Here is a 27,594-nt window from a genome sequence, read left to right on the forward strand (position 1 = left end):
AAAAATATATAAATAAATAATAGTGCACTTTATTCAAGGATGATTTTCTCGGAAAACTGATTTCTAACACTGGATTGAATGTATTATTTAAAAGGATGGTATTACGGCATTTGAGTGGATTTCAACAAATATATAATAAAGATACATACAAGGCGTCCGCTCAGGAGGAGGGTTTATGACCACACACTACATGTCGTAAAAAGGTGTGTGGGCACTCAGGCATCACATCCACATGTTTTCTGAACATCTTGCTGAAAAATAATATGCTGCTATTACTGGGTCCACTCTTCTGGTTTCAGGCCTTCCATAAGATTCGTGGATGCTGCTCACATTCAACACAAGTTTGTGGTTTCTGGAGGACCACATAGTGTATCTATGACACTGATCAATAAACTAACCCTGAATACATTTTTAAAAAGCCATTGTTTCCATTGGTCAAGCAGTGGCCCCCTGGTTTGCATGCTGCATCTCTAAATAAGTATCTGTGTGTAGATGCTTATCCGTGCACGATCCATCCACCATTGCACTTCAGAGATGAGCTGATTGCAACCACGATCGTCTTTAAGGTTTATTGGGAACCGCTGAGCCATGCCGCCTGTTATCTCCTCCCCTCGGCTTCAGTACATGCTCTGCATGCAGCCCGATAAGGACTGAATGATGCTAGTGAACCTTTGTTGAAGGGCTTAAGGATTAATCCTCGTGTTTATGTTCTACCACAGAACGGAGCCAAACCACTGATTCTCTTCATCTACTGTAGATCTGCGTGCCTAATGGTGCCTGCTGCTGTGCCGTATACCTCATACCTGGCCAGTCGTTGCTCTTGACAGGAGGAGCGCTCAACAAAAACAAGCAGCAAACTCCTGGTGAAGGGGGGGGTTAAGGCAGCTGCACGAGGAGTCACATCTCAAAAAACATGAATTTAGCATGACAAATGCAAGCTGTAAACACAAAACTACACCTGAGGCAACGAGCAATATTTCAGCTTCTATGTGCACAGCTGTGCAGAGCAGAATCCTCAGTGTCATATCCACTGAAATCAGAATCTTAATGATCTTGCTTGCATGAAAAAAGACAAAAAAACACTTTAGACTAATTTGGGAATAAATTACCACACTCCTAACCTCTCTCTACTTCGAATATGTAGCTCAGTGAGTCCAATAATGGCATTTTAAAAATGGAATGTCGATGCATTTCTACGAAGTCCATTTTCATCATCTTTCAGCATTTCAGGGCATATTCTGTCATTAATCTGCTCTGGTTTTGATTGAAACTCGGACTAAAACCCAATCGTATGTGCTGGTGAATTCCAGCGGCCTCGCCCAGCTGCATGCAGATGTGAACTGGTGGAAAGTGGAGGGCTGGACGGACGGTGAGAGAGGGCGAGGGCTTAGGGAGCGCACGGAAAGAGGGCACAGGGAGATTACAGGCTCCCACCCATATGGGCCGGGATACAGGCCATGCTTATTTTTTTTAAGAGGTGGGATTACGCTGCAGCGCTCTGAAAGCCCTTTAACTGCAAGTGAATTGATTTCTGAAAGGTCTCCTCTCCCACGGAAGGAGATGCAAGAGGCCATGTAGAGGCCAGTTAGTTTAGCATATAGCATACATTCAGAAAGCAGAGGGAAACAGGCAGCCATGCACATCATTAACATGTCATATCTTGTTTGTCAAGTCATAAAAAAAAATGCAATAAAGAGTAAAAACTTCAAATTGTGTTTTGTACACGATTTAAGTGCCAGATTATTTCATGGCCTTATCTCCTACTTATCAAAAAGGGACATTGGGTCATACATTTTGAAAACCATTGACTCTGATCCCTGTGCAGCTTTGACTTTGATCTATGAATATCACACTGGAAAGAAAACATCAATGAAAATGTTCTGGTTATCTGACAGATACCTCAAAAACAATGTGTTTGTGTAACAATTTGTGTTCAGCTTTTCCTGCGTGACGTGACAGATGCTCTGCTGTCTATTACCGAGCTCCATCAGGCAGCTGCTGACAGGTAATGGAGGTAGATTGTCATGTAAACATGTGGGAGGCAGACTGACAGGCATCTTCAAATTTATTTATTTTACATCAAGGAAGAACAAAGAATATACAACTGTGTTTTCAGGAACCAGTGAGGGAAGCAGCTGATGATATTCTCTCACTTCTTAAGACTTTGTTGCATGGTCGTTGATGCTTTTATTTCTTTCTCTAATATTGATTTATAGACCTATTTTTTCGCTACTCGTGTACATAACAGTACATACTAGTATTATTTTATTTATTTATCCTTTTTTTGTTTGGCTTTCGACCCCTTATTAGCTGTTTTTATTCCTCCAACTACATCCAGATAAATTCCCATACGTGCACACATTCTTGGCCAACAGAGATGATTGTGTTTTTATCGTTGATCGTTGCAGACTTTTATTGTTTGCAACTGGAGCAACTTTGGGGTTTTACATCTCGCTCGAGGGCCCGTTGGGGTTTATAAGGCAGAAAACACTGATTTCCTCATTATTGTGCTCATGCCATTGGATTTCAACCACAACGCTCCTCTTAGCCTGTTGACGCCCCCTTCAGGTAAACAGCACCCGTTCACTTTGTCAAATGGAAATATTGCAACACATAACATAAAAGTAATGCCATTGCCCATTAGTTCAGTTTGTTGCATCCAGCAGCTCCCGATTGATTTAATCTCCTTTCATTTGAGAAGAAAGCTATTCTGGAGTTTATTGTCCCTCTTGTCACTTTGTGACACAGCATGAAATGAGGACATTCACTGACACTATCTATTTATATTGCGCTGCAGCGCCGTCTTACTCATCTCAAATGCGTAAAAAGATTATCTTCATCTCATGCTTTGACTGGCATTAAATAAGGGAATAATCATCCTCTATCATAAACAGAACAACATATTTACCCTAACTTACATCACCAGTGCACTTCACAGAATAATAAAGTACCCTAGTATTGTGCAAGTTCAGTTTTAGGCAAATGCACTCATCTGTAATAATCTGTCATGATGTATCATTCTAAATGAACGATGTTGACTGAAATAACTCACAAGCCTCTTCACACAACTTCTGCATCTGAAACCCATTTAAATTCATTATCTTTCAACTAATTCTATTATGAATCCATATTCAGACACTCCGCTTGGAGATTAATCATTCGTAGATTTGTCGACTCTGGTAATTTGCCACAGACCGTTTCTGAAGGGCAGCTGATTGATTCCGGCTTCAAAAGAATCACACAAAGTACACCAAATCAGAGAAGAGGACAAAATGGAAGGAACTGGATGACAGTTTAGGTCTGATTGGCCTTTTTTTTTTTAGCTCCTGCTCTCTCTCTCCGTGCCAGAGAGTAGAACAATGATATGTATTCTGCCAATAGCATCTGCGCCGTTATAAAAAGAGTTATGGCAGCGCCCGAGGGAGCAGTGATTTAGTGAGACCTTTTGGCCGGACAAATTACAGCACGAGAAGAGAAAGGGAGGCATCTTTACCCTGCCAATGTTTGATTGTTAGACATGAATAATGCTTGTAATTTTCATGCTCTGTTGAATGTGATTTTAATCAATATTAGGTTAGAAAAAAGAAGAAAAAAAACAAGCACAGGTTCATTCGGTCCAAAAAGCCACAGGATAAGATGGATTTTAAGAAGACCGTCATCAATAATTCTGAATATAGAAAAAAAACAAAACAATTCCATAATGGCAAACAGTGTATAATAAGTGGACCCGGTGGCTGCAAGGCGACTACAAAGGGTTTCCTGGAAAGTGCACGCTGCTTCCAGAACCGCCCAATGGAAAACACCGCTCATGCATGCATAAATAGAAACAGATGACCTGAAATATCAGATGGATGAGTTACTCATCCTGGGGCACCAGTGGGCAGAGGTCACTTCCAGGGGGGTGGGGGGGTCAGCTGAATTATGGGTATTTACCAGCAGCGATGGATGATGGCAGTGACGAAAAAGAGATGTGTGTGTATGCAACGCCATCAATCTGAGGGGACACGGAGCTGCTGCTGCTGCCTGTGTGGCGCATGCGATGAGACCAGAACAAGTGACTCAATTATGTTCATTATCCCTCAAAACAAGGCCCTTCATGCGTTCCCTGAGAGGTGGGCTATTTGGGTGTTGATGCCACCCCGAGGACCCTGTGAGATTAATGCAGCAGCCAGCAAAACAAATATGTGCAATGTTCACAAGTAAATATCAATTATTTCTTCTTGTTTTGCACGGTAAAGTATACATGCCCCTGGCTAAATAGCTACCCTGAAAAAATGTCTTGGGGATTATGTGGAGTTAAGAACCCCTCCCCCGAAACCCCATCTTTCACATATTTTTGAACGGAGATATTTGTACGTTGTTTGCACTAACAGCAGTTCAGAGGCCTTTCTTATTTACCGATTATCTGCCTCTTGGATGTCGGCTACAACCAATTCAACTGCTGTGATCCTAACATGGTGTTTCACGAACAGCTGCTGTTGCCAATTAAGTATTTCAATAAGAAATATTATCTTGCACTCAGCCAGGAGGATGATGAACACATGTTTGTGTTAATCATATCTATCATTCAATCACATGCCACTCTTTATTTAGTCATTTTCATACAAACAATTGTAATGCTTCAAAGCCTATACTATGTATATGTGTGTCTTACATAAAATGGCATGACATCTGCACATTATGCCACGTTGTAAATGGAATTAAAAGTAAATGCATACGTTGTCTTGAAGACTGTTATGCTTATCTGACGCAGATCATAACACTAAAATAATAGACAGCTGAGAAGACGTCATATTTAATAGACGTCGCTTTGAAATGACGGCTCCAAGGCAAGTTGTTGTTGTTAAAAAGCAGGCTTCACTCTCCTGCCCCGCCCACCACGCAGCGTGGGCGGAACCAAGACGCGCGAGGAGAGGAGGCGCGTAAAAGGAATCGAGTATGTGTAAACTAGGAAATGATAAAGGCCGCTATAGATAAGATATACTATTTGTCTAGTCTGCGTCACACTTTGCCAGCATCACGATGCACATGCAGAGCTTGAATCACGTGTTGTGTGGCCGTTTTGAATGTGGCTCGAAAGCTCCTCGTGCGTCAACACATCCAGTTCACAGTCCGCATTCTTTGTGGGTATTGTGAGCTTTTCTTTAGGACGCGTCTTTACCCCTACGTGGCCCCAGGTTGCATTTAGAGTTGCTGAAGCGCTTTCCTCCCTCTCACATGCAGGAAAAACACCGGAAGCGAGAGAGAAACGTGTTGTGAAGTTGAGTTTTTTTTGTGGTTTTGATAAATAACTAGCGATATGCACTTACAAATAAAACACTTGCTGCGCACGAATCTTTGCGTCTCTTTTCCGCGCAAGAGGACACTCGGGAGGACCGTCTCAGCGGCACTACAATGTGGCGCGAGACCAGCGGGATCGCGTGCGTCTGCGGATATCAAGAAGTATTTCTCACCGCAGTGCTGCAGAAACTATGGGTCCGACTCGGCGTATAGCCGAGCCTTCGCCTCGGCGAGGGATGACCCGGAGACATTCTGGGGTGAGGTGGGACAGGATATTAACTGGTTTGAGCCGTGGAGCAAAACTTTGCACGTTGAGGATCCAGTGTTTCCAAACTGGTAGGTTTCAATGTCGCAATTTGGCGCAACTCTTCTCCTCAGGTGTAGGCTATTAACATCAAAAGGAAACGCGGTACGGCCGCTTTCACAGCAATCCGTCTCCTTAATAAGTCAAAGCATATTATTCCCAATTTACACATCAGATCTTGAAGTACTCTGAGCTTGAGGGAAATAAAATAAGGCATTTTTTAAATTAATTTAAGACCCTGAACTACTAACATTTTAATAAGAAAGACACAATTTACCTATACTCTGTTTGGACGCCCCAGGGCAATCACATACTAGAATTTCCTTTGACAACATGATTTGAGAAGAGGTGGTGTGCATAAATTAGGGCTTGTATTTTTGAATAATTTAATGCATTCAATTGAAATAGTAGATAATCTGTTGTTTTGCAAAAATACACATTTCTAACTTGGGAGAAAATGCAGGTTGTATGTTTCCATGTTACTCAGAAAGGAATAATAAAAAACACAAAAACATTACTTTTACTATATATATATATATATATATATATATATATATATATATGTATATGTATGTATGTATGTATGTTTTCTTGTAAGGAGAAATAAAAACATGCACATGTTTGTAGACAACATCAAGTAATGGTTAAACAAAGTTAAACCATTAGGTGAGTCCAACAACACAAGCTGTTAGTTTCCCGTACATCACTTCCAGCTGCCATCTTTGTTTGGCTCTGCATCTTTTTACAGGGTTCAAATTGAGGCTCCTTTTCTTTCATTTGGCAGCGGAGCCCTAAACAATGTTTGCAATGTCTTCAAAACTTGTAAGTGAAGAAATTAAGTTTTTCAAAATCTGTGTTATAATTAATATTGTGTAGTTACTGCTTGCTAATCAGGTAACAGCTAACACTTGCTAACTGCAGAAAAGCCACATGGAGATATTTGAAAAAATCTTTGATATTTGTCCAAGAAAATATAGTAGTATATTTGTGATTTACTTTTTGTTCATGCTGTCAATGGAAGGTCTTTGTGCTCCCAGCTTGGAAAGTTCTTTGCAGTTAAAAGTATTATTTTTACTACCACTACTACCATTAGCTTTAGGTAGATCAAACTTAACATGTGTGCACTTGCCTGATGTTTTGTTTTTGGAAAGCAAACATTAACATGCATAACTGCGCTGAGAATGAAGTGAAATTTAAAATGTTTTTTGTTTGTTTATTTGGTGGGTAGGATTGTGAATTATACCATCTAGTACAGCCAAAAGAGGCAAGACTGCCTGAATCCGGTACTGTCGTGTTAAAATGAAAGACATAGCTCTCTAGCTTCCAAAAACAGCAGATACCAGACGCCATCTGGTCCACCTGCTCGCTGCTCTTCATCCGAATGCACAGCACCGGAATTTTTTTTGAAACTGTCGTGTTATCAAGTGCATTGATTTGTGTGATGCTGGCAAAAGCAACTAACTGCACATCAAGTTGCGTTCCTTTTTTAAGTAAAATTAAAGTACACTACCATCCAAAAATAAACTCTTCAACAGTATAGAGATATGCTGATTGATGCGGTGGCTTACATTGTGTTTTATTTGTATATTTAGAAATCTACACTGTGCACATATACATAAATATATACTGCTTCAATTTGAGATTTTTGTATATCTTAGCTTGTTTGGTCTCTTTCAGGTTTGTTGGAGGGAAGTTGAACATGTGCTACAACGCTGTGGATCGTCACGTTGAAAGCGGCCGCGGAGAGCAGCCGGCCATCATTTATGACAGCCCAGTGACGGGAACCAAACAGATCATCACTTTCAGGGAACTTCAGGACCAGGTAAATAGGATCGTTGGAGGCAGAAGTCACATGGCTGAACCGCATAAAGAGCTGGAGTCTTCACTTTGTTAAAGCTTGGCCTGGTATGCTAGGATGTGTGGCAAAATGCCATGACAATAAATACATTTTCCATCCCAACTGCGACAATTGGCCAAATCTTTCTGTCGTTGCCGCTGGATTGAGCCAACAATAGCATGGAGGACAGGAAAATACAATAAGAAAAAGAAAAGGAGGGAAGTTATTCAATTGAAATGATATTTGGGCAGATGCTTCAGTTCAATTTAGTCTCAAATGCATGCATATTAATCAAAATGTTCTTGCCCACGGAGCAAAAACATACTCAATTTAATTTCGAGTTGTCTTTCATTTGTCAGCATATGTCCAGTTCAAGGCAATCTGTAATGGACTTAAAATCACATTAGTAACCCCATTGTTTTACCATAAATTGTTTATATTTGGCTGTTAGTTATAGAGGATATGTAGATATTCAAAAGAGTGCAGTCTGACCACAGTTGTGTGTCTGTGTCTTGATCCAGGTGTCCAGGTTAGCAGGTGTCCTGGTGAAGAATGGTGTCCAGAAGGGAGACCTGGTGGTCATCTACATGCCCATGGTGCCACAGGCCATGTTCACCATGTTGGCCTGTGCACGGATCGGTGCCCCTCACAGCCTCATCTTTGGCGGCTTCGCCTCCAAAGAGCTTTCTGTCCGCATCGATCACGCCAAGGTTAGAAAGTCTTGTTATTCACCGTGTGGCAGAGAGCTATCTTTTCTAGAGCCTTGGCAACAGGACAACACAACCTTTATTCATTCGATGTCACTCCTCAGTAACCTGGCCGCTCACTAAACACCGAGGACGGGCCGATGCGATGACTCCTATTATGTGCTTAAATCGAGCAGGACAATAACATGGCTGCAACTAATACTTTTTTTCAATTCCCGTTTTCATGTGTCATTAGTAATGTGCACACTGAGGTTTCTTTTTGTTTTTTGTACGTTTTAAAATGAGTCATTTGACAGTGGAGAGCACTCGGCTTGCCTTTTTCTTTTTCACAATCAAACGATAAAGAATGATGTCAGTGCCATCTGCACGCAGATATTTTAATAGGGCGACAAGAGTTAATGGAGCGTTCTGACATTTTGAACGGGACTGTTTGTGAAGATGATGACGTCTGTTGACGGATGTGTTTAAACAAACGTGAATCTGAATAATTACAGTAGTATTAAGTATATTCACCAGCTACTTGATCCAATGTTCAAACACTTGTTGCTCTCTCCAGGGGACAGTTTCTCTTAATATTCTTGTTAATTTTATTGACTCAATTATTATCTGTCGTTTGCAATTCAGCAGTAAAGTAGAGAAGAGGCAGGCAAATGATCATTGTTTAGCGCCACTGTATACATTGTAGTACCGTATAATCACCACAAGGGGAAATGAGCTAATTACGGCTGAGTGCAGGACCATCTCCTTTAAACCATCAAGCTTAAAAATCTAAAAAGTTACAGGAAATATTACTGACTCTGTATGAACACCTCAGGTGTGTTGCAAGCCTGCTATTTATTATGGAATCATAATCACACGCATGTCAATAAGGCTGATGTGAGCTGGATCTGACTCGACACTGGAGTCTAATACCCTGTTAAGAAATGCAGCAAAGCAAATATTCATGGGCGATATGATGGGAGCACTGTTATAGAAACATCTACGCTCTTATTTCAACGCAATCAAGAGCTCACCTGTCTCTGAAAACATGTGACTAAGCAGGTCGGGCTACTCCAGTGCTCTATTTGCAGGATGATCCAAAAAGACAGTAAGATGACTCCAAATGATTCAAAGTAAGGTCAGCAGTGGATCAGTGTGTAGAGAGAGTTGGCGGTTTGATCCCCGTCTCCTACTGTCCGCACGCTGAAGCGTCCTTGAGCGAGACTGAGCCCCGAGTTGGTCCTTTTTTTTTTTTACAATTAGTTTGTTAATCACTTCATTGGCTCCCGGTACAATACAGAATCACCTTGGAAATCCTGCTAAAGGTCTATAAAACTCTTAATGGTTTGGCTCTTTAGTACATTTCGGACAGGCCTCTCAGGACACCAGGCCGAGGTCTTCTAGCTGCACACAGACGGTGCCTTCAGTTACTGTGGTCCAAGCTGCCTGATGACTAGAGGTCCACAGAACTGTGTCCACTCCAAACTTTCTTTTGACTTTTTAAATGCTGTGTGGTTGGGTGTATATTTATGTTGTCTAGGGCGGCTATGTTTATTCCTATATTCCTTTATTTTGTTTCTGTGTCATGAAATGTGCGGTTTAAATAAATTGCCTAATCCCTGTGTTTCTCAGCCCAAGCTGATGGTTACAGCGTCATTTGGCATCGAGCCAGGCCGAAAAGTGGAGTACATTCCTCTTGTGGAGAAAGCCTTGGAGCTGAGCTCTCACAGGCCCTCTAAAGTCCTCATCTACAACAGGCCTAACATGGTAAGAGGCACAACACATCGTGAAGCTTAATTTGTCGGCGTGGTGTCGTTTCTTAACCCGCTGGCTGTGTGACAGAACGTACGTGAACCTGATTAGTTTAGTCACCGTATACAGCTGTTCACAGAAAAGGGTTTTCTCAAGACACATGTTTGCCATTTTCACCTCTATAAAAGGATTGAACTATTGAACTGAATTTAATGCATCGTATTTTAAAGGTTTACTGCCTAATATTGGCCAAATGTGTATGAATAGGGAGAATATCAAATCCTGCCACCGTATCAAAAGGTGATGTATGGCTGGTTCAAACGGAAGAGAGGAGGTGTTGTATGTGTGCAGCAGAGGGGTCACGCAGGTTGTCGAGAACAGCCCACACATCCAGTTGTGAAGCAGCCGGATACGGATAACGCAGCACGCACTTATGCATTCATATGGTGACAAAAGCTCAGATTGGCTTCACCTTCACACGAGCATAAAAGAAGAAAAATCATTGAATTTTAGGTCTAGAAAATATAAATTTGTTATCAGTTACACCTCATACCTCTGTGTGACTCGCTTGTGTTGTTAAATTAGCTGTACACGACTCCACTGCCATCAATCGAGGAGCGTTCTGCTAAATTAAGAGACCCCCTGTTGCGTCCTTTTTTTGGGGGGGGGGAGAAAAACATGGTTGACACAAGTGAACTCGCTGAAACGGTTTTCACAGGAACCCATCCCCTTCAGATCATGTGAAGCACCACTTTGAAGGCGGTTGCCGCCCGTTTTATCAATTACTGCATTCAGTGAGCCTCCAACATGAAAGCCTTGTTGAATCAGCCCAGTTTTACTCCGGCTTGACTTTGAGTAAAAGGATGCTTTTCAGACAGCTGGAGGTTATATGTCTGTGTGATGTTGAATGATGTCTGTTAGAACCACAGAGAGGGACTTTTCTTCAGCCTCCCGGGATGATTTAAATGTTAATGAAATTAAAGTATCAAAATATTTTTTTAAATGAGACTGATGTCGGCGACCGGAGACATAAGGGGCGTTAATCCATAACCTGAAATTACCTCTGTTGCTGATTTCAAGCGATTATAACGACTAATGGGAGCCAGAACAGAGTTTAAACATCCATATAAAATGTATAATACGTGATAATTTATATTCCCCAGTCACTTGTTTGTGTGTCTTCGCTCCCGGGAGGATCCACTCATGGGAAGTCAATGAAATGAATCAATAACTCATTCTGAATGGACACCCAGTGATATATATATATGTATGTGTGTGTATATATATATATATATATATATGTATATGTGTTTGTGTGTGTGTGTGTGTGTGTGTATATATGTATGGCCATTTGAAGCTATAGAACAGCTCAGTCTTCACCACTTTAAATGGTGTCCTTTTTTTTCTTTTTATAGCAGTTTAGTTGGAATGCCAATGAATTTATAATATTTCACATTTTTTTGTTTGCTGTTTTTAAGGAAAAAGTATCAATGAGTGCAGAGCTGAGTCTGGACTGGGAGGAGGAGATGGCCACAGCTCGTCCGCATGACTGTGTGCCTGTTCCCTCCAACCACCCTCTCTACATCCTCTATACATCCGGGACCACTGGAACACCAAAGGTACTTATTATTTATGCTTATTTCAGAGTTTCGGTCGGCAGCAGGGGAGGAAATCAATACCTGATTCATAGCTATCGATGTCACGTAATCATACATTCTCAGTTATAAGAGTTCTGGTTGGCCCTGTTTTGTTTTCAATGCTGTCAGTTCAGCGTAGAGCTTCTGTGTGACTCATCTGCTCTTTGACAATCCAGGCCCAATCTAAACGCCATGACCGTGACATAAATAAGACGGAGCGTCTCCGCAGCAAGAGCTGGAGCTCATGTGGGAGGAATTTGCCTGCAGGCAGATTCAAACGAATAATAATAAAAAAAACTTCAAGCTCCTTTTCAAATGGCATCATTTTGTCTTTGACCAACAGATGATATAAAAATATCCACCTGCCTCGCGAGTCCCTGCGCCTAATAGTGCCGTTATTGCCGGCGTTTTTCTCTCTGAGTTACTGTGACTTCCTCAGTTATGGCTGTAGGGAGACCATAAGTTTGAGACATCTCTATAATTGGACCCATGAGGACTTGAGGACACAGTAGTTTACTGGAAAATATCCACACTGCACCGTTAACTAATAAAAGCAGGACATTGGAGTCCGTTTGAAAACGAAATCGCGTCATCTCCACGGCGGCGGAGCCGAGCGGCCGCGTGCAGATTGCTATTAAACGCCCGCCTCTTTGCCTCGCGCAGTACCTGTTGCCAGTCTGATGTTTTTTTTTTATCTTGTCCCCCAGGGTGTTGTGCGAGACACTGCCGGCTATGCTGTGATGCTGAAATGGACCATGTCAAATATTTATGGACTCAGTCCTGGAGATGTAAGGCAATAAAACGTCCTCCTCTGAGTTGCAGCCGTGCTTGGGGAGCAACGAGCGTGCAGTCAGCAAAGAGAGAGATTGCCCTGTACCTGAAAGACGATATGATTCTGAGCTGAGCGTTTTTGTCATTTTTCATTTGCTATTGATTTACATTAAAAGTGCTTTCAAGTGCAGCAAGTGTTATATTATTAGCATTCAGCTGTGTAGAGGGAGTTGAAAACCTGTTAATAAGATTCTCTCCACACTCAATGCATATGTTGATAAATTGATCTCTACATATCTCACTTTTTAAACATTTTTTAAACCTGTTGCAGGTTTGGTGGGCAGCGTCGGACCTGGGCTGGGTGGTCGGCCACTCGTACATCTGCTATGGTCCTCTGCTCCATGGCAACAGCACAATCCTCTACGAGGTATGTCCTCTGCAAGCTGAATACATCCATATTTGGTTCTCAACTGCAGCTTATGAGAACTCTGTTTTCCCCTGTTGCCATGTTGGACTCCAGTCTATTTTAATCTTTCACTCCTTTTCTTTTTTTCTTGACTAATGCCGGTCACTGTCCTCACACACTGGCGGTAAATAGAACTTTCTGCTTGCAGAATGTATTTGTTCAAAGAATATATGTTTCAAAAGCATCATCATACAATAATTTATACACCCAACGATATCTTGACGGGACAGCACTTCCATTACCAACAACAAATTCAACCTTATTTCAGGTCTTTTATTCTTCCAATTTAATTTGTGATGCATTTTTTGTATTTTTACCCAAAAATCATGTTGGCGGTTTTACACTGAAATGGACTGCGATGACTATAAACGGTATATTTTGGCAAAATGTGTATTTTACCCAACAATATTGGTTAACAGCAGCTCCACCGAGCACGACATTGACATGCAGCGCACACAACTTCTCATAAAACCAACGGTGAAGGAATAACCCCGCTTCAATTACATATTTTCTGCATGAATGTGTGTTTTGAGCAGCCACTCGATTATCAAAGACAATTTGGCTTTTCTTGGAGTCCACCTCCCATCTGTTTGATTTTTTTTTTCTATGCAAGCTTCTTCTTGCATGGACGGTTATTAGCCTGCAACAGCGAAGAGGGATGCGTGTCTGTCTGTTGTTTCTCATTACGGGGGACGCTCATTACATTCACACTCTGACTTTCTCTCAACTGCTCGGCAATGAACAGCCGTCTCTCTTCAGGCATGACGCTGCCAAACCTTTGTCTTCCCTTTGATCAATACGCAGGCACACATATTTATGCAGAGCATTAATGACATTCATAACTACCTGCTTCTGTCTACCATTCTCGGTCATCTTTAGTTGTCCTCTCACTGTCGGGACGAGCTAGTTGAATACCAGGAACACACATGAGATTGCTGTAGGAGGCGTTTTTGCCTGCATGCTTCTTTTGTCTTTCCTCCTATACTGCAACAGTGTTTTCTAATCCATGCATTTCTGAGCCCATCTGTTTGGAAAGCAGCCTTCCAGTGGGCCTCTCCAGTTTAAACAGCTGCCCTATGAATATTTATCATTTGTAGTTGAAGTGAATTTGCACCGTAGAACATTGTTAAAATGTGTCACGTTTTTATTTTTTTGGAGCTTGCACAATAAGCTGTGTGTCTGTAGGCCGCCCGCCATGTGATTGATATGCCCTCCCTGCATCCGTGTCACAAGTTTGTGAACTAACCAGCTGTTGCTAAACTGGCTGTGTTGCAGGGTAAGCCCGTGGGGACGCCAGACCCCGGGGCGTTCTTCCGCGTCCTGTCGGAACACGGAGCCTCCTCCATGTTCACGGCGCCCACCGCCATCCGAGCCATCCGCCTGCAGGACCCCCACGCTGCGATGGGGAAAAAACACCCCCTCTCTAGGTAGACGGCAACACTTCACACAAGCAGAAATCCCCTTGAGCCAAGACCAAACACACCGTTCATAGTGCAGTCTTTGTAACACGTTAGGCACAAGACAGGCTATTCAAAGACTAAGTAACAAGTAAACTATTGTCTCGACGCACAACCATGGGTATGATTTGAATGTTGAAAAAGGCTATAATGTCCTTCATGTTAAAGCTCTCGTGCTTTTAATTTGGCAGGGTATTTGTCTGAAAGTAGACAATAATCTTTAGCAAACCCTTCAGCCCATTGGACTATGATCCTTGCTCCTATCTAGAAATTTGAACGATACTGATTCCATTATTGATTCCTCTTATTGATCCGATTCTTTATCAAATTCCTCATTGATTCCTGATACATTGTTTAGGGGGAAAAAGAGTACATACAGGCAAGGCTCCAGACTAACTTTTTTCACCACTTGTCAGTGTAAACAGACCAATTGGTAGTAGCAATTTTCATGATGTATTATAAGCTAAGCGGGTCATAATTCTCTCTTTAATATCTATTTTATATTGCTGTGAAAACATCCTTCACACGAATGGATTTATTCAAGGTTCCCGGCAAAAACATTTTTACAAGTTCACATTTGAACACATCAAGATAATGTTATAATTTACCATAACATTTAATTTGCATTTGCCCAATACTCATTTTTACTTGATAGAGCTTCAACACGTCATAATGTACAGCTAACGTGAACCAGCTCTCCTTCTGCCGACTTCAACACAGATCACGTTGTAGCATTAGTAGTGCAAAATAATGAATTAATACGAGAATGGTACGAAGGACCGGTTCAATGGGAACTGCATCTAAATCATGACATCTGACTGATGCACTGAACATATCAATACTCTCTTTTTCCGGTTCCTCTGAGTAACTTAATGTGAGAACTGTGAAGACAGTCGCTATCGGCCTTTACCCCCAAATGCATGTTGTTAGTTGAGCCTCTGAAGGAGTGACGTGTGAAACCATATCTTGGCAGCCTGTCCAGCCTCTCGTTAGTCGCTGGCCATCTGTTGACGCACAGCCCTTTCCCACCTCCAGAGCTGACAGTCTGCACCCTCAGTTGGACTCTCTGGAGTGCCAATCAGGCTGGATAACAAACAATAGCGAGTCACTGCAGCTCACCTGCATTAAATATCACCTCGTCAACTTATTTCCCCGGCTGCTGTCTCTGTCTTCAGGTAAAGGTCTTCTGTAGCTCAGAGTAAAAAAAAAAGAAAGAATCCTCACACTATTAGTTTGTCCCAGAGAGGGAAATACTTGCTGCGATTATTATAATTCTGAATTGTTTGGTGTGGTGTGGTGAAAATCGAACCTAAGTTGTCAACTACCCACTTTCATTCTGGTCAGCGGTCTGAAAAATGCCTCTAAGCACACAATCGTGAAGCATTTCTGAGTGCGGCTGACCTCCGGCCGCGGTGAATCATTCAGTAACTCCGGCGTTGTGTGCAGAATTTTTCGACCCTCGTCTGTTCACTGTGCTGAATGCACTAACCCTTTTTACCAGGCAGAGAATATTTCCAATATTCTTTGCCTCAAACATTGGCGGCATTCATCCCTCTAAGTTTCGACCTTGCCGCAATCAGCCGTTCAAGCGACAGGCTGTTTCTGTGTCCACTTTCTCATTCTTAATGCAGCTTTTCCCCTCGGTCGTGGCAGGCTGGTGAAAGATTACTGTATTCCCCTTTCGGCGCTGAAAGAAATATGCCGCCATGACATGATGCAGAGGCAGCAATACAAAGAAAGCAATGAAACACAATTTCATTTTAGAGCAGGCTGGCTCAATGTCTCAGCCTTTCACTCGCTAACTTATGAGATGTACATTGAATTTAACAGTTACCAAAAAGCGGTTTTCTGCCAATAACATGCTGTATTTTGACATTTTGAATGTCAGAAAAGGTTAGTTTAGTGGAAGAGTTACTGACAGTTCTTGTCTCTGTCTTGATAGTTTTATTTTGCTCTATCAATGAGTGTTTGTGACAATATTGCCCAATGATTCCAGATCCAGTGTATACATTTTGCCAGCTCGTATAACACACGGAAGGATAGGTCAATACTAATAATGCCGCTTTCAATTAAAAGTGTGTTGATGGACGTAGCGAAAGCTTTCCGAAAACTAATTTAGCTTTATTATCAAACACATAATTTCATGCAATAGAGGACTTAAATAATCATTTGATACGGCTCAAATACCCTGTGTGCAGTTTATTGACGCCGCGAGACATTTACTCCCTCCGGAGTCAGCGCGACTGTAATAACCCTGGACCCTTATCAATGGACTGGAGCCGTATTACTTGTCACCGCCGATGTGAAACTACATTGACCCTAACCCTGACTCCACTCAATAGGACGTTCTAAACACTTGACTGACACACACACACACGTTCCATGTTCATGCACATGTTTTGGAGATTAAATGTCAGTCTATATGGAAAAACTCACTGCCAACAATTGCTGCTATATTTTCCTTTTTACTTAATTTATTCTTGCTGCTTCCACTTTGTCACACTGAGCTCACACAATCAGCTTTAAGCATGTTAGCAATTTGTAGACTGAAAACACGTGACCAGGGGCCTTAATGTCGGCGACGTGCCGTTTCCTGCTCCAAGGTCACCCTGTAGAGATTAGCGTGGCCTTATCTTTACAAACTAGCATAGCTTTTATTGGTTGACATGTGGCGGCCAGTGTTGCCGTTGAGATGGAATATGTGCTCTTATTCATTTAGTTAGTTAAGTCTGTGTTTGTCCTCAGGCAGTGTGCAATGTGAATATGTTTATCTGGAAACAGATGGTGCTTAATAATTATTTTCCTAGGTTTAATTAGTCCTCACACAATGTTAGGCATTTAAATCAATATCTAAGATGGAAGGAATCATTTTTAATTGAACGAGGGTGGGAAGCACGAGCAAGCTGTTGAGAAAATAATATATGAATATTGTATCTTTATGCCTTGAAGGTATAATTTGAAATAACTCTCACATCACCATCATTAACTCTTTAAATATGGTCCTTGATTTAAAACAAAAAAACAGAGCACGGATGTTTACACTTTATTTCTAACTCAGGCAGCAGCCAAACCATCACCCTCCCACTTATCGCCAGTTCTGAGGTCACAGAATCCTCCGAACTTGTACTTGTACTACCATTAAACTCCTCAGAAAACCACAGCAAATCGCTGTTAGTTGAGAACTAGAAGCGTGGGAGTGTCGTGGAGTTTAGTGAGAACACAATGTCCCTAACAGGGCAGCGAGTCAATCATCCATTTATTCCACATGTGATGTCACTCAGTTCCTAACGCTCTCATTGATAACGGTGCAGAATAATGTGCATTTTCCTCATTCAGCTTTATTGTTCAACTCATGCGCGCCTACACCCAAGAAATGTGCTCATAGGAACACCCGAGGGTAGTTGAATAAAACTATTGTCCTAATATGATTACTCTGTATTTGTATGCATGCATGTAAACAGTCAGGGTACAGCTGTAAATATTCATTTAGTTTCTCTATAATTTGAAACTGTTTAGTTAATTTTGTGCTAAAGTTTTTAACTAAATAATTAAATACCCAGGAGTATACAAAAATAGGCTTTACCGTGTAGACATATAGACATTTGATTTATTATTATTTTATTGGAAGCTGTGAGCTACGACTTCTTGTTCAAAATAAATACAAGTTCGGAGCCAAAGTGCCATATAAGTAGCCATCTCCACAATGATGCACTCGTGCAACTTTATAAAAATTACAAAAAGTGTGCGCATGTATTTCTGTCTTTGTGCTTTTCCTACACACAGTTTAAGTCTGGAATACACTCAGTGTTATGCAACTGGCCCCAGGTCTGTCGGTGCACTTCTATGGCGCTCCAGCATCAGCAGTCAATCGTCTTGATACAAAGTTAAGTCTCAAGCAATTTATTACAGCCAATTTAAATTTAGTTATGGCACTAATTACTTACAAATAGAAAACTAAAACAAATTTCATTTCAGGCTTTTCAATCAGCCATTCATAGCCATCAATTTAGAAAATATATTAATTTGAGTGGTCAACCACAGTAATCTATAAACAGTAATGTCTTCACTTATTTATAATACACATTTCTTTGTTTCTATTCCCATACAATTCTAATGGCTGTTGCATCACCTTCACATGGTTAACATGTGGATTTTTCCCGTAAACCTTTACAACATGTTATTAATGCAACAGAAAAGTACATTTAAAGCCCATAATTACTTGCTCTGTCCTCTTTAATCTTAATGAAATGACAAGCACTTTAAATAATCAGAACGTATCAAACAAAGAGGAATGACTCAGACATGAAACATCAAAAGAAGTATCATAATTAGATTTCAAACTTAATAAGAGGGTAATTTCCCCTATTAGTGGAAAGGAACAGCGTTTTTTGAAATTGTCTTCTAGGAATCCTTCAACATCTGGGTGGTGATAAACCAAGGCCAAATATTTGTGTTTTACTGGAAGCCATGAAATCCAGACTACATAATATTCTGGTGGACAAAGAACACTCAAGTTGGAGAATAGTGCTTGAAAAAGATAACCGAATATAATTCGAGGAGAGAGCAGGAGGAGAAAAGCTACGATTCAGTGGGGAGAGAGTGACATAATGGAAAATCTTTTTTTCCCCTGTTACCGAAGTTAAGTCTGATTGGAGTTGGAAAGCCATTTCACATTGCCGAGGGTGGAGCGCGATGAGTGATGCCCAGCAGTCATCTGTGGGAAAACGCAGTGATCAGTCTAGCATCTATGGCTCCATGGTGACCTAGACTCTTAAGGAGAGGGGGGGTTACAGATCTCTTCACAGCTTTGCAGCGAGCTGCCAGCAGTGTTGTGCATTAGAAATGAGCAGCCATCAGAGGCAGTTTTGTAGAGAAATGATGTGGGAGAAATCAGGGGAGGCTGAAGATGGAAAGTGCTGTGTTTTGGGTCACCTTTGGGTCATCATGGAGGGAGGGTTTCATGAAGCCAGGGAGTAGCAGTTCCCAAACTATGAGGAGTCAGATGTGTTGTGGTCCCCGGGGTACACAGTGACTCAGGGTCACATCGATACTGACTGAGAGGTCATACAGAGGGCAGAAGGTTCTTGGGGAGAAAGAGAAGCTTCGTCCCACCGAGACGGTTTCCTGGAAGACAAAGGTTTTAAGTCCAGTTCTTTTCTGCAATGGCATTTAAAACAAGAGACAGAGCATTGATCTGTTGGAGACTCCGGTACAGATGATGCCCAACATAAAACAAGGGTTCATGTATATATGGTATAAACACAGCTACTACGCCCCCGTGACGTCCGCAGCAGTCAGTGTACCCGTCCGTTTGGGAGTATAACTGAGGCTTAAGTGCGACTGCAAGGAGGCAAACCAACATGGCGAGGACAAAAACATCCTTTATTCAGCAAGCGCGGTGGGAACTATCTGCGTGACATCGTCTGAGGCAGCTGAAAGGATGTCTTAGTCACAAGCTGAGATCACGGGGAAAGTGAAATGGAGTTGCCTTGAATGTAAACCGGTTGTGGTCCAAAAACATTTGCCTTTGAAGCGATATTGCACAAGTCTCATTCAAGAGAAGTTTCTGAGTTTTTCCACCATTTTATATGGCCTAGTTTTTATGACTCTTCTCCTCCCCTTAAAACAATAAATTCAGAAGCTCTGAAGCTGCACAGCTCTGAGGATCAAGTTTATGACATATAATCAGCATACTCCAAATCCATGCGGCACATGCTTCCCACTAAATTGCCAAGATTTGTCGAAGGCCCTTGGAGACAAATTCTGATTATCAGTCGTACATTTCTTTTCATTTGCAAAAAAATATTATTTGCATCCCATTTTCTTCTGGCCGTGATTGTAAAATGAAATATAAAGTTAAGTTTCTTGAAAATAAGCTGAAAACAAACACAACCCCCCCCCACACACACACACACTAATTGACGAAATAATCCAAAATAACTGTTTTTTTTTCTCCTCCATTGCAAAGATGTTGTTATCTCGACCATTCCATTGAGAGGGTCGACGTGTCATGTCTCCTGAAGGGTATTGACAGACGTACTCTGTCTGTGCAGGTTGCGGTCGTTATTTCTGGCTGGTGAGCGCTGTGACGTGGAGACGCTGGAATGGACAAAAAGGAGCTTCGGGGTTCCTGTCCTGGATCACTGGTGGCAGACTGGTAGGAAGGTTTCTACTTTCTAAACACAGAAATCAGAGAGATCTAAATCTGACAACCCACATATTTATTTTGTCAAAGCCCTGTATTTAAAGCATCACTGGGAAATGTTTTGATACAAATATATAGTTCACCTGTCTTATCTGATTCCATACATTTTCCCTTTTTACCTCACATTTCATATTTGACAGGAAGCAGTAAATTGAAAATTGCAAATGACATACAAACTGACTCCTAGATGTCAGTGAGTGAACTGCTGCACTCACCTACGTGATGTTCTGCTCTCCTGCCTCTGTTGTCTCTTTTAGTATGAAGCATCACATAACAGCCAGGCCATCATACAGAATGTGCAGATTAAAGTTCAAATTGTTGAACACATTTATCCGCTATCGTATATGTGAAGCTGCCATGTGCGATTAATCATGTCTGGTCTAGTAGGTTGAGAAGCACTTTAGCCTCCGAACTTTAGGGATTAAGTTCTTATGATACAGAGGAAGCCTTTCGAGGAGTACTTTTATTAACATGAACTGTGTATGATGTTTTAATTTTAGCTTGATCTTTAAGGCTCGTCTTAAGCTTATCAGTGTGAGAAGACGATGAATGTGGTCTTTGCTGTATTTTATTAGTCCATTGACATTAACTTGGCCTTGAGAAGAGATATAACTCCAGGAAATCACTTTTCCCTTGAAGGCACGCAGTCATTATGAAGAACATTGAATCATACTGCCCTCTCTGATTAATCCCATCTGATGCTTTGTATTGTAGACCGGGGGATTGGACCCCTTCTTCCAGAGTAATTATGTCGTTAAAAGACCCCCAATGTTTGATTTTCTAAGCTTCTCTGAGAACTGATCGGCACACAAAGTGACTTGTCATCATTTGGACTAGTTATTTGAATGGCAATCAAAACTAGATGGGGATGTGCAGAAGGGCAGATGAACTTTGGCTGAAGTCAACATTTCAATTAAGTCAAAATGTGAATCATGACTGGAAGTGATGGTGAACATTTTAATAAATGGAACAGCTCCATCGCAACTAAACAAGAATCTGACTTTCGGAGTATACGAGTGCAATAAGGCTGATTCCCCAATATATTATTGATTTAATATCAAGGCCAAGTCCACAGAGCTATTCAGCCCCAAGTCAACCACTGTCAGCTGGAAAAACTCCCAGAGAGCATTGCTTCAACGGTCAGATTCCACCGCAGCAATTAAATAAGGGGTTTGATTGGCATTGCCATTCATTGAGTTCGCTAATGTTTAGTTTACTTTGGGCCCATGAGGGACAGTGAGTGACTGGCTGAGGTGTGAGGACTAAGTTAGAGATATCAGAAAGAAAGCAATCAGAGGCATTTTGTCAGAGAGTTGAAATTGAAATAGCTTCCACACTAAAGCATGCTTTGATGTCAGCCAAAACAATTTTTGTATGTGTTTTTATTACTTAAAATTGCTTTAATATATATATATATATATATATATATATATATTTTGAAGGAAGTAATTTGGGAAATAATTGTGGAAAGTCCCGCAAAATTGTTTTTTTTACCTAATTTCTGTTAAAAATCATTAATTTCATCTTGTCAACGTGTTTTTCAATCCGTTTACCCACTCTGACCCAATTTTATTTCCCCCCAGGACAACCAGTAGTGTAATTTACAATATTATATATTATAGTTATATTATAATATTAACAGTACAGAAACAAAATGTATTTTTGCTTATATTAATTGTCATACAAATTTGAAAACGCATAGCCAAGTCCAGATCCCTTCCATTGCTGCCAGATGGCAACACATTTATTTGACCATTTTAGAAAAAACACAACATAATATGTCTATACTGGTTTTATTGACCCCACGGTTCCTCTAAGGAATTTTGCCAAAATATGAAACCATTAGTAAATTGGGAAAAGCCCTCAGATCATGACTTGTCCTTTGGGAAAAGCGATTACAAACATGATTTCCTGCTCGTGTGATCAATTCTTTTCATATCAAAATAGAAGACCCTCATTTCACAGCGAAACTGTAAAACATGGATATTATATTACTGCCTTTTAGTAAAATTGAGATGAAGTAATTGTTGCCATATGGCAACACCGCGCAATAGAGCGACCAACGGTGTGGGAATTCTGTCAGTTTTCACTTAAAAAAAGATTACAATAATTTATGGTTAACCAGCCTTGGCAGAGAAGAGCTTCCATTCTGATCAGTCTTCTTTAAAAAGTCCATTAACAGACCGAATGTTTCAGTGCCACATTGCACCGAAGCACTTCAGATTAATGTAAGGTTCCCAGAGGCCGAGTCCCGTTCATCATCTTAAAGACGTGCCGGGTCATGCCCCTTAAATCACAGACCAGTGGTCGTACATTAGACAAGGAAAAAGGCGAGTTTGCTGTTTCCTAGAAAGTTTGTAATCTCCCTCGCAGTCAACCCATCGTATAACACGGCCGTCGTGGGTCTGGATGATGAGATGTGTAATTAGAGTCTTGGGTTTGTCATGTTTCTTGAATGTGTAAGATCCTGTCAGGCTCTTGGATGGGAGGCTTTTCATCCAGGTAGCACGCCATCATATTAACATTGAATCCCCTTCCCCCACACACACACACACACACACACACACACACACACACACACACACACACACACACACACTCGATTGTTGATTGCTGTCCTCCTCCCGTATGAGTGAACTATGATAAATGCCCCAGCGAAAGAGCAAAATTGGATGTCTCTTTGTTTCGTAATGTTTTCCTGCCTGCGAGACCGCGGGATCGATGCCGGACAAGACGACATCTCTGTGTTAAATATGGGATCAATAGTGTTGTTGGACCGTTGGAAAGCCATCGACCTTGAGTTTGTACAGGCAACACACACTGATCTGGGCGCAGATTAGCTCACTTGACTGATTGGTCTGTCCGGGGCGCACTGGGAGTGTGAAAAGCTCAATAAAGTAATATCGCAGAAATGTAATTTATCAAATGAGGCTCTTGGGTTTGAATTGCTGCCCCTTCTGTCGGCTTATCGCATATCTGCTGCATTCCAGTTAAAAGCAGAACTGTTGTATACAATCCATATGATCAGGTGGTTTGTACATTTAAAGATCACAAGACGAGTTGCGACAAACCACAGTGACGTATATACAACTTCCTGGTGGTTAACTTCCAAAAGCACTATTAGTCTGCATCTTTGTGATGCCAGAGTCTTGGGTTCAGTCTAGTGCACTGATGAGTGGTGTCCTGACCCGCTATCGAGTCTTTATAAGCTGAAAAGATGAATATCGGAATACCAGAACTTGTCTATGAAATCATGTATTCCCTGCACAGAGAAGTGAGTCACGATAGAGTTTGCCTAAGGATGCACTGAAGTGACAATTACACAGAAGACACAGGTGGGGGTTACAAGAACAAAGGACTGGATCACCTGTGGGCTGAAAAAGTCCTGCCTTTTTCATTTATGACCTGTCCTCACAAGTGATTGCTTTCTTGATACCAGGTACAGGAATGGTATCCCATTTGCATTCGACTTTATAAACTTTGTGCTTCGTAGTGGCCTCCGTAGAAAGTGAAAATCAATTCACTGCAATTAAATGCAGTGAGTTTCCTCTCTGTGGTGTTTTTATGATCACATTTTATATAACCATACACTGGATGTTTTATTAAGGCTGTTGGATGAGCATGTACTATTCTTATATTCGCAGTGTGGGAGTTGACGGATTTAGAACGAGCTCCAGTGCTCACAGGCAAACACGAGATTATGACATCTGCAGGCCTTTTTTTTTTGGTGCCGTGTGATTTAGTTGTTTACTCTCTTTCTGCACCTCCATCTCAGATCGTGTCTGACTGGCAGAGCAGATGGATTGACTTCCCTAAACCTCCCCTAGCCTGGATGTGCTGCTGATTCCCATCTTTTCTCTCTGTAGCTTCAGCGTTTGTGAGATAGCTTTCCATCCTACTTCTACAAAGGGATGTTTGTTTCTTAGTTTGACTCTTCCTCACACACAGGCACCCAAACCAAATCCTGTCACACTCTGTGGCTATCCTAGCCAGGTGATATATTGAGTTTGGAGAAAAAGCTCTGGCACCCTCTTGATTTTGTGTCTAGATGTGTAAATCCCTTTGGATTCTTCACCCCCTGCTAAACTCAATTTCTGGCAGCTGGCGGACGGCGCAGCAATCCAAATGTGTTCTCCACTTTTTCACGGTCGGGTGGGTCACTTCCCGTCTCAGTTGCTTTCTCTTTGTCCGTCGGAGGCAGTTTGTCTTCGAATGCGTGGGCGAAAGAGACCGGGGCATGCTATACATATTCATTAAATCACCGTTGGGGTTGGTTATTTCTTTCTGAAGTTGCAGAAGGAAACATTTTCAGAGTTTGTCTGAAGCCAGCAACACCTTCTTCCCATCCACATAGTCGGTTTGGTGTTATTCAGTGGCGGGCCGTGGATTTTATACCTGCGGATTCAGTCTGAGTCATAGTCTCGATCAGCTGGGCTATTATAAAGTAGCTATAACTTTGTGATTCTGTTTAGGCAGAGAAGGCTTAGCAGGCCCTGACAGCCAGTCACTGGTGTTATTTCATCTTCCCAGAAGAGTCTAAAACCAGTAATGAAGTGTCATACATACATACATAGTGTCATGCAGGGGAACAAGTTAATGCCAGCCTTATGATTTATGATGATGATCAAAGGGCACCTTGATTAATTTGCAGTCACAAACCTACGGGACGTCTTCCCCAAACTTCGTTGACATCTATTCACTAAGGTAATCACATGTGCATGATATGGATGTACATGCATATACACTTGTACAAGTAAATGTGGTTAACAATATTGTCCTCCGAACAGAACCCTAAAAAATGGCAAAAGGTACATTTTGGTTTATAATTAACATTTCTTTATTATCAGAATGCAGCTGCAAGCTACATTTGAACATGTGCACCGCTAACTTCTGTTTGCCCCTATGCTGACCTAACTGGGGTTAAAATAATTCAACTCGAACGTTATCAGGTTGGATCGATCAAACGCTCACAGTGAAACAAGTCACGGAGGGTTGTGACGATCAAAACTATTTATCCGCCGCTTTACAGCCGCAACAGTGGCGACGGAGTAGGCTACAGCTGTTTTTTGTAGGGAAAGGGTAATCGGATGAACAAAAATAGCACTAATAGAAAATAAATCTCATACATTTATCCGCAATATCTTGGAAGATTTTGTTGTGAGAAAAATGTCAAGATGTTTTTTGCCCCCAGCTCCAGTTGACACGCATCTAATGTGGGTAAAAGATAAGGAGTGCTGTGTGCACAGTTCCCTTCATGAGGCACCCTGCTGGGCTCTGTTCACCCCGTCTCCCTGGAGACACAACATCAATCAAGCAGCTTTTAACAATGTCGACCCCTTTGACACATCTCCTTCATCTCCACCCCCCCGGGCAGAAACGCTGTCAATGTAGAGCAGTTTTTCAATTCAAGGCTCGTTTACTCCAAAATGGCCGTCACATAAAGGAGAGACAGACTCATTATAGTCCAAACACCTGAAAGCAAAGTTTGTTTTCGACTTTTGGCTTCCAACTCAGTCATTTTTCAAACTTTTTTTGTCACACGCGTTTGGTTTTCATCTATAAATATTGATATCTGTCCGTCTACTTGTAGCTCACCTGCAAAATAGATAGAAATGTATCAGAATCCATCACTGGTGCAGTCGCTCGTAAATCTTTTTAGCCGCATACCTTTTTTGTCCTGGAATGTAATATTCAGCAGCCCAAAGCTGTAATCGATGGTGAGCAGAGCGGCACATCTTTTAAAGTAGAAAAATATTTGTTCCTTCAGGGTTCAGAAACCTGGACTTACTGACTGCATAGTAAAATATACAGCTTTTATACTGAATATAGATTTTTAATGTTATTGATGTTTTTTTGGCTTAGTCTTCTGGAGTCCAACTGGAATTACAAACCCTTGTATGAGATCAAAAACTATGTATTTTGCTATTGAAAGAAGTCTGTGGAGACTTTAGTAGGCATGCCAGTGTATGTGACGCCTGAACAACATGCATTTTAAACTTTAATACACTTTAAGTGGAAAGTTCTCGGCTCGATTTGAAAAGAAATGAAATAAAAACTATTTCTCTTTTGATAAAAATACTTTTGAACCACTACCCTAGGCTGCTGTGCTCTCCAGCGCCTCGGAGTAAATCTACTGCGTCGTCGCCAAAGAGTTCTTTATTTATCAAACCGTGTGTGTTTGCAGCTCCCGTTAAACGATGCATCATCTGATTCATTCTCTTTTGACATCATCTCCCGACACTGGAAACAGTTCATCAAAAAAAAAAAATGTATATCTCATGGTTTTGGTTTGCATCTTTTCCCCCATCCATCCATCCCATCCCCTTGGGGACTTTTTGCTTACCTTGCAGTCGACTGTGTGTATCGCTGCTGATTTTTAAACGGGCGCATCACACAAAGAGCCTGCGGTGCTCGCCGGCTCCCCTTAGATCTTGCTCAAGGCCCCCGTGGGGGAGAAATAATGAAAGGTAGTGCAGTGGCGCGAGACGGCTGGCTGTGACAGCGCCGCGGAGAGAGGCAACATGACGTGGAGCAGACGGGAGGTCACAGGTCGAAGCCCGTCTCTTGTCCCTTTTAGAATGAAAACAATATTGCCAGTGGGCTCGGCTTTTTTTTTGGGAGGGGGACTTTCTGAGGAATACATATCAACAGACAAATTGTTGTAGTGTATTTGTTAAACAATACTTTTCTTTTTCTTTCTCATTGATTGCATGCAGCGACTATTTTCCACATTCTTTGCCGGGAAATGTTTGATTGTGCTGACGAGCTCGCGGCTGAGCGTTTGACTAATTTGACCAATTTAGCTCTGCTGATTAGTTTTTCACTCTGGAACGCCTGGCTGGTGTGGGCAACACTCGCTCCGTGATGAGCAGTGGAAGTGATCGGTGTGCTCGTTATTCCCGTGTGCAGCGGACTCCATCACGTCCCAGCCCCCCGCTGTCATGAAATGCTGACACTCATCCGGTCTCATCAGCCCAGACGTGACACCACAAACGGCTCTTTTTCACCTGCGCGTCCTCCTCCATTTCTCCCCTTTCACCATCGTTATATTTTTTTCTTCTTTTCACGTGCACACATACATTATTGACGTCTGCCAGAGGCCGACATGGATTGCGCAGTCTGCGTCCCTCGAGCCACCTGAAGCCCGGCTCACTTCCCCTTATGTGCAGATGAGAAAATGTCTTCCATTTTGAAGCCTG

The 27,594-nt window shown here is 41.7% G+C and overlaps 1 protein-coding gene across 1 annotated transcript in view; it reads left to right on the forward strand.

Annotated features, from left to right (window-relative positions):
- Positions 1 to 5,299: 5,299 nt before the first annotated feature.
- The window catches only part of acss3 (acyl-CoA synthetase short chain family member 3), a gene marked incomplete at its 5' end in the record, with an annotated part of 32,892 nt that continues 10,597 nt past the window's right edge, over positions 5,300 to 27,594 (forward strand). Inside the window, 9 exons of the mRNA XM_079236114.1 lie at positions 5,300 to 5,616; positions 7,262 to 7,406; positions 7,943 to 8,131; positions 9,740 to 9,874; positions 11,338 to 11,478; positions 12,204 to 12,284; positions 12,599 to 12,694; positions 14,009 to 14,160; positions 20,244 to 20,347. Of these exons, the coding sequence (XP_079092240.1) occupies positions 5,300 to 5,616; positions 7,262 to 7,406; positions 7,943 to 8,131; positions 9,740 to 9,874; positions 11,338 to 11,478; positions 12,204 to 12,284; positions 12,599 to 12,694; positions 14,009 to 14,160; positions 20,244 to 20,347 (1,360 nt within the window). The remainder of the gene's footprint in view (positions 5,617 to 7,261; positions 7,407 to 7,942; positions 8,132 to 9,739; positions 9,875 to 11,337; positions 11,479 to 12,203; positions 12,285 to 12,598; positions 12,695 to 14,008; positions 14,161 to 20,243; positions 20,348 to 27,594) is intronic.

Source organism: Taurulus bubalis (assembly GCF_910589615.1).
Source record: "Taurulus bubalis genome assembly, chromosome: 20".
In the NCBI taxonomy this organism is placed as follows: domain Eukaryota; kingdom Metazoa; phylum Chordata; class Actinopteri; order Perciformes; family Cottidae; genus Taurulus; species Taurulus bubalis.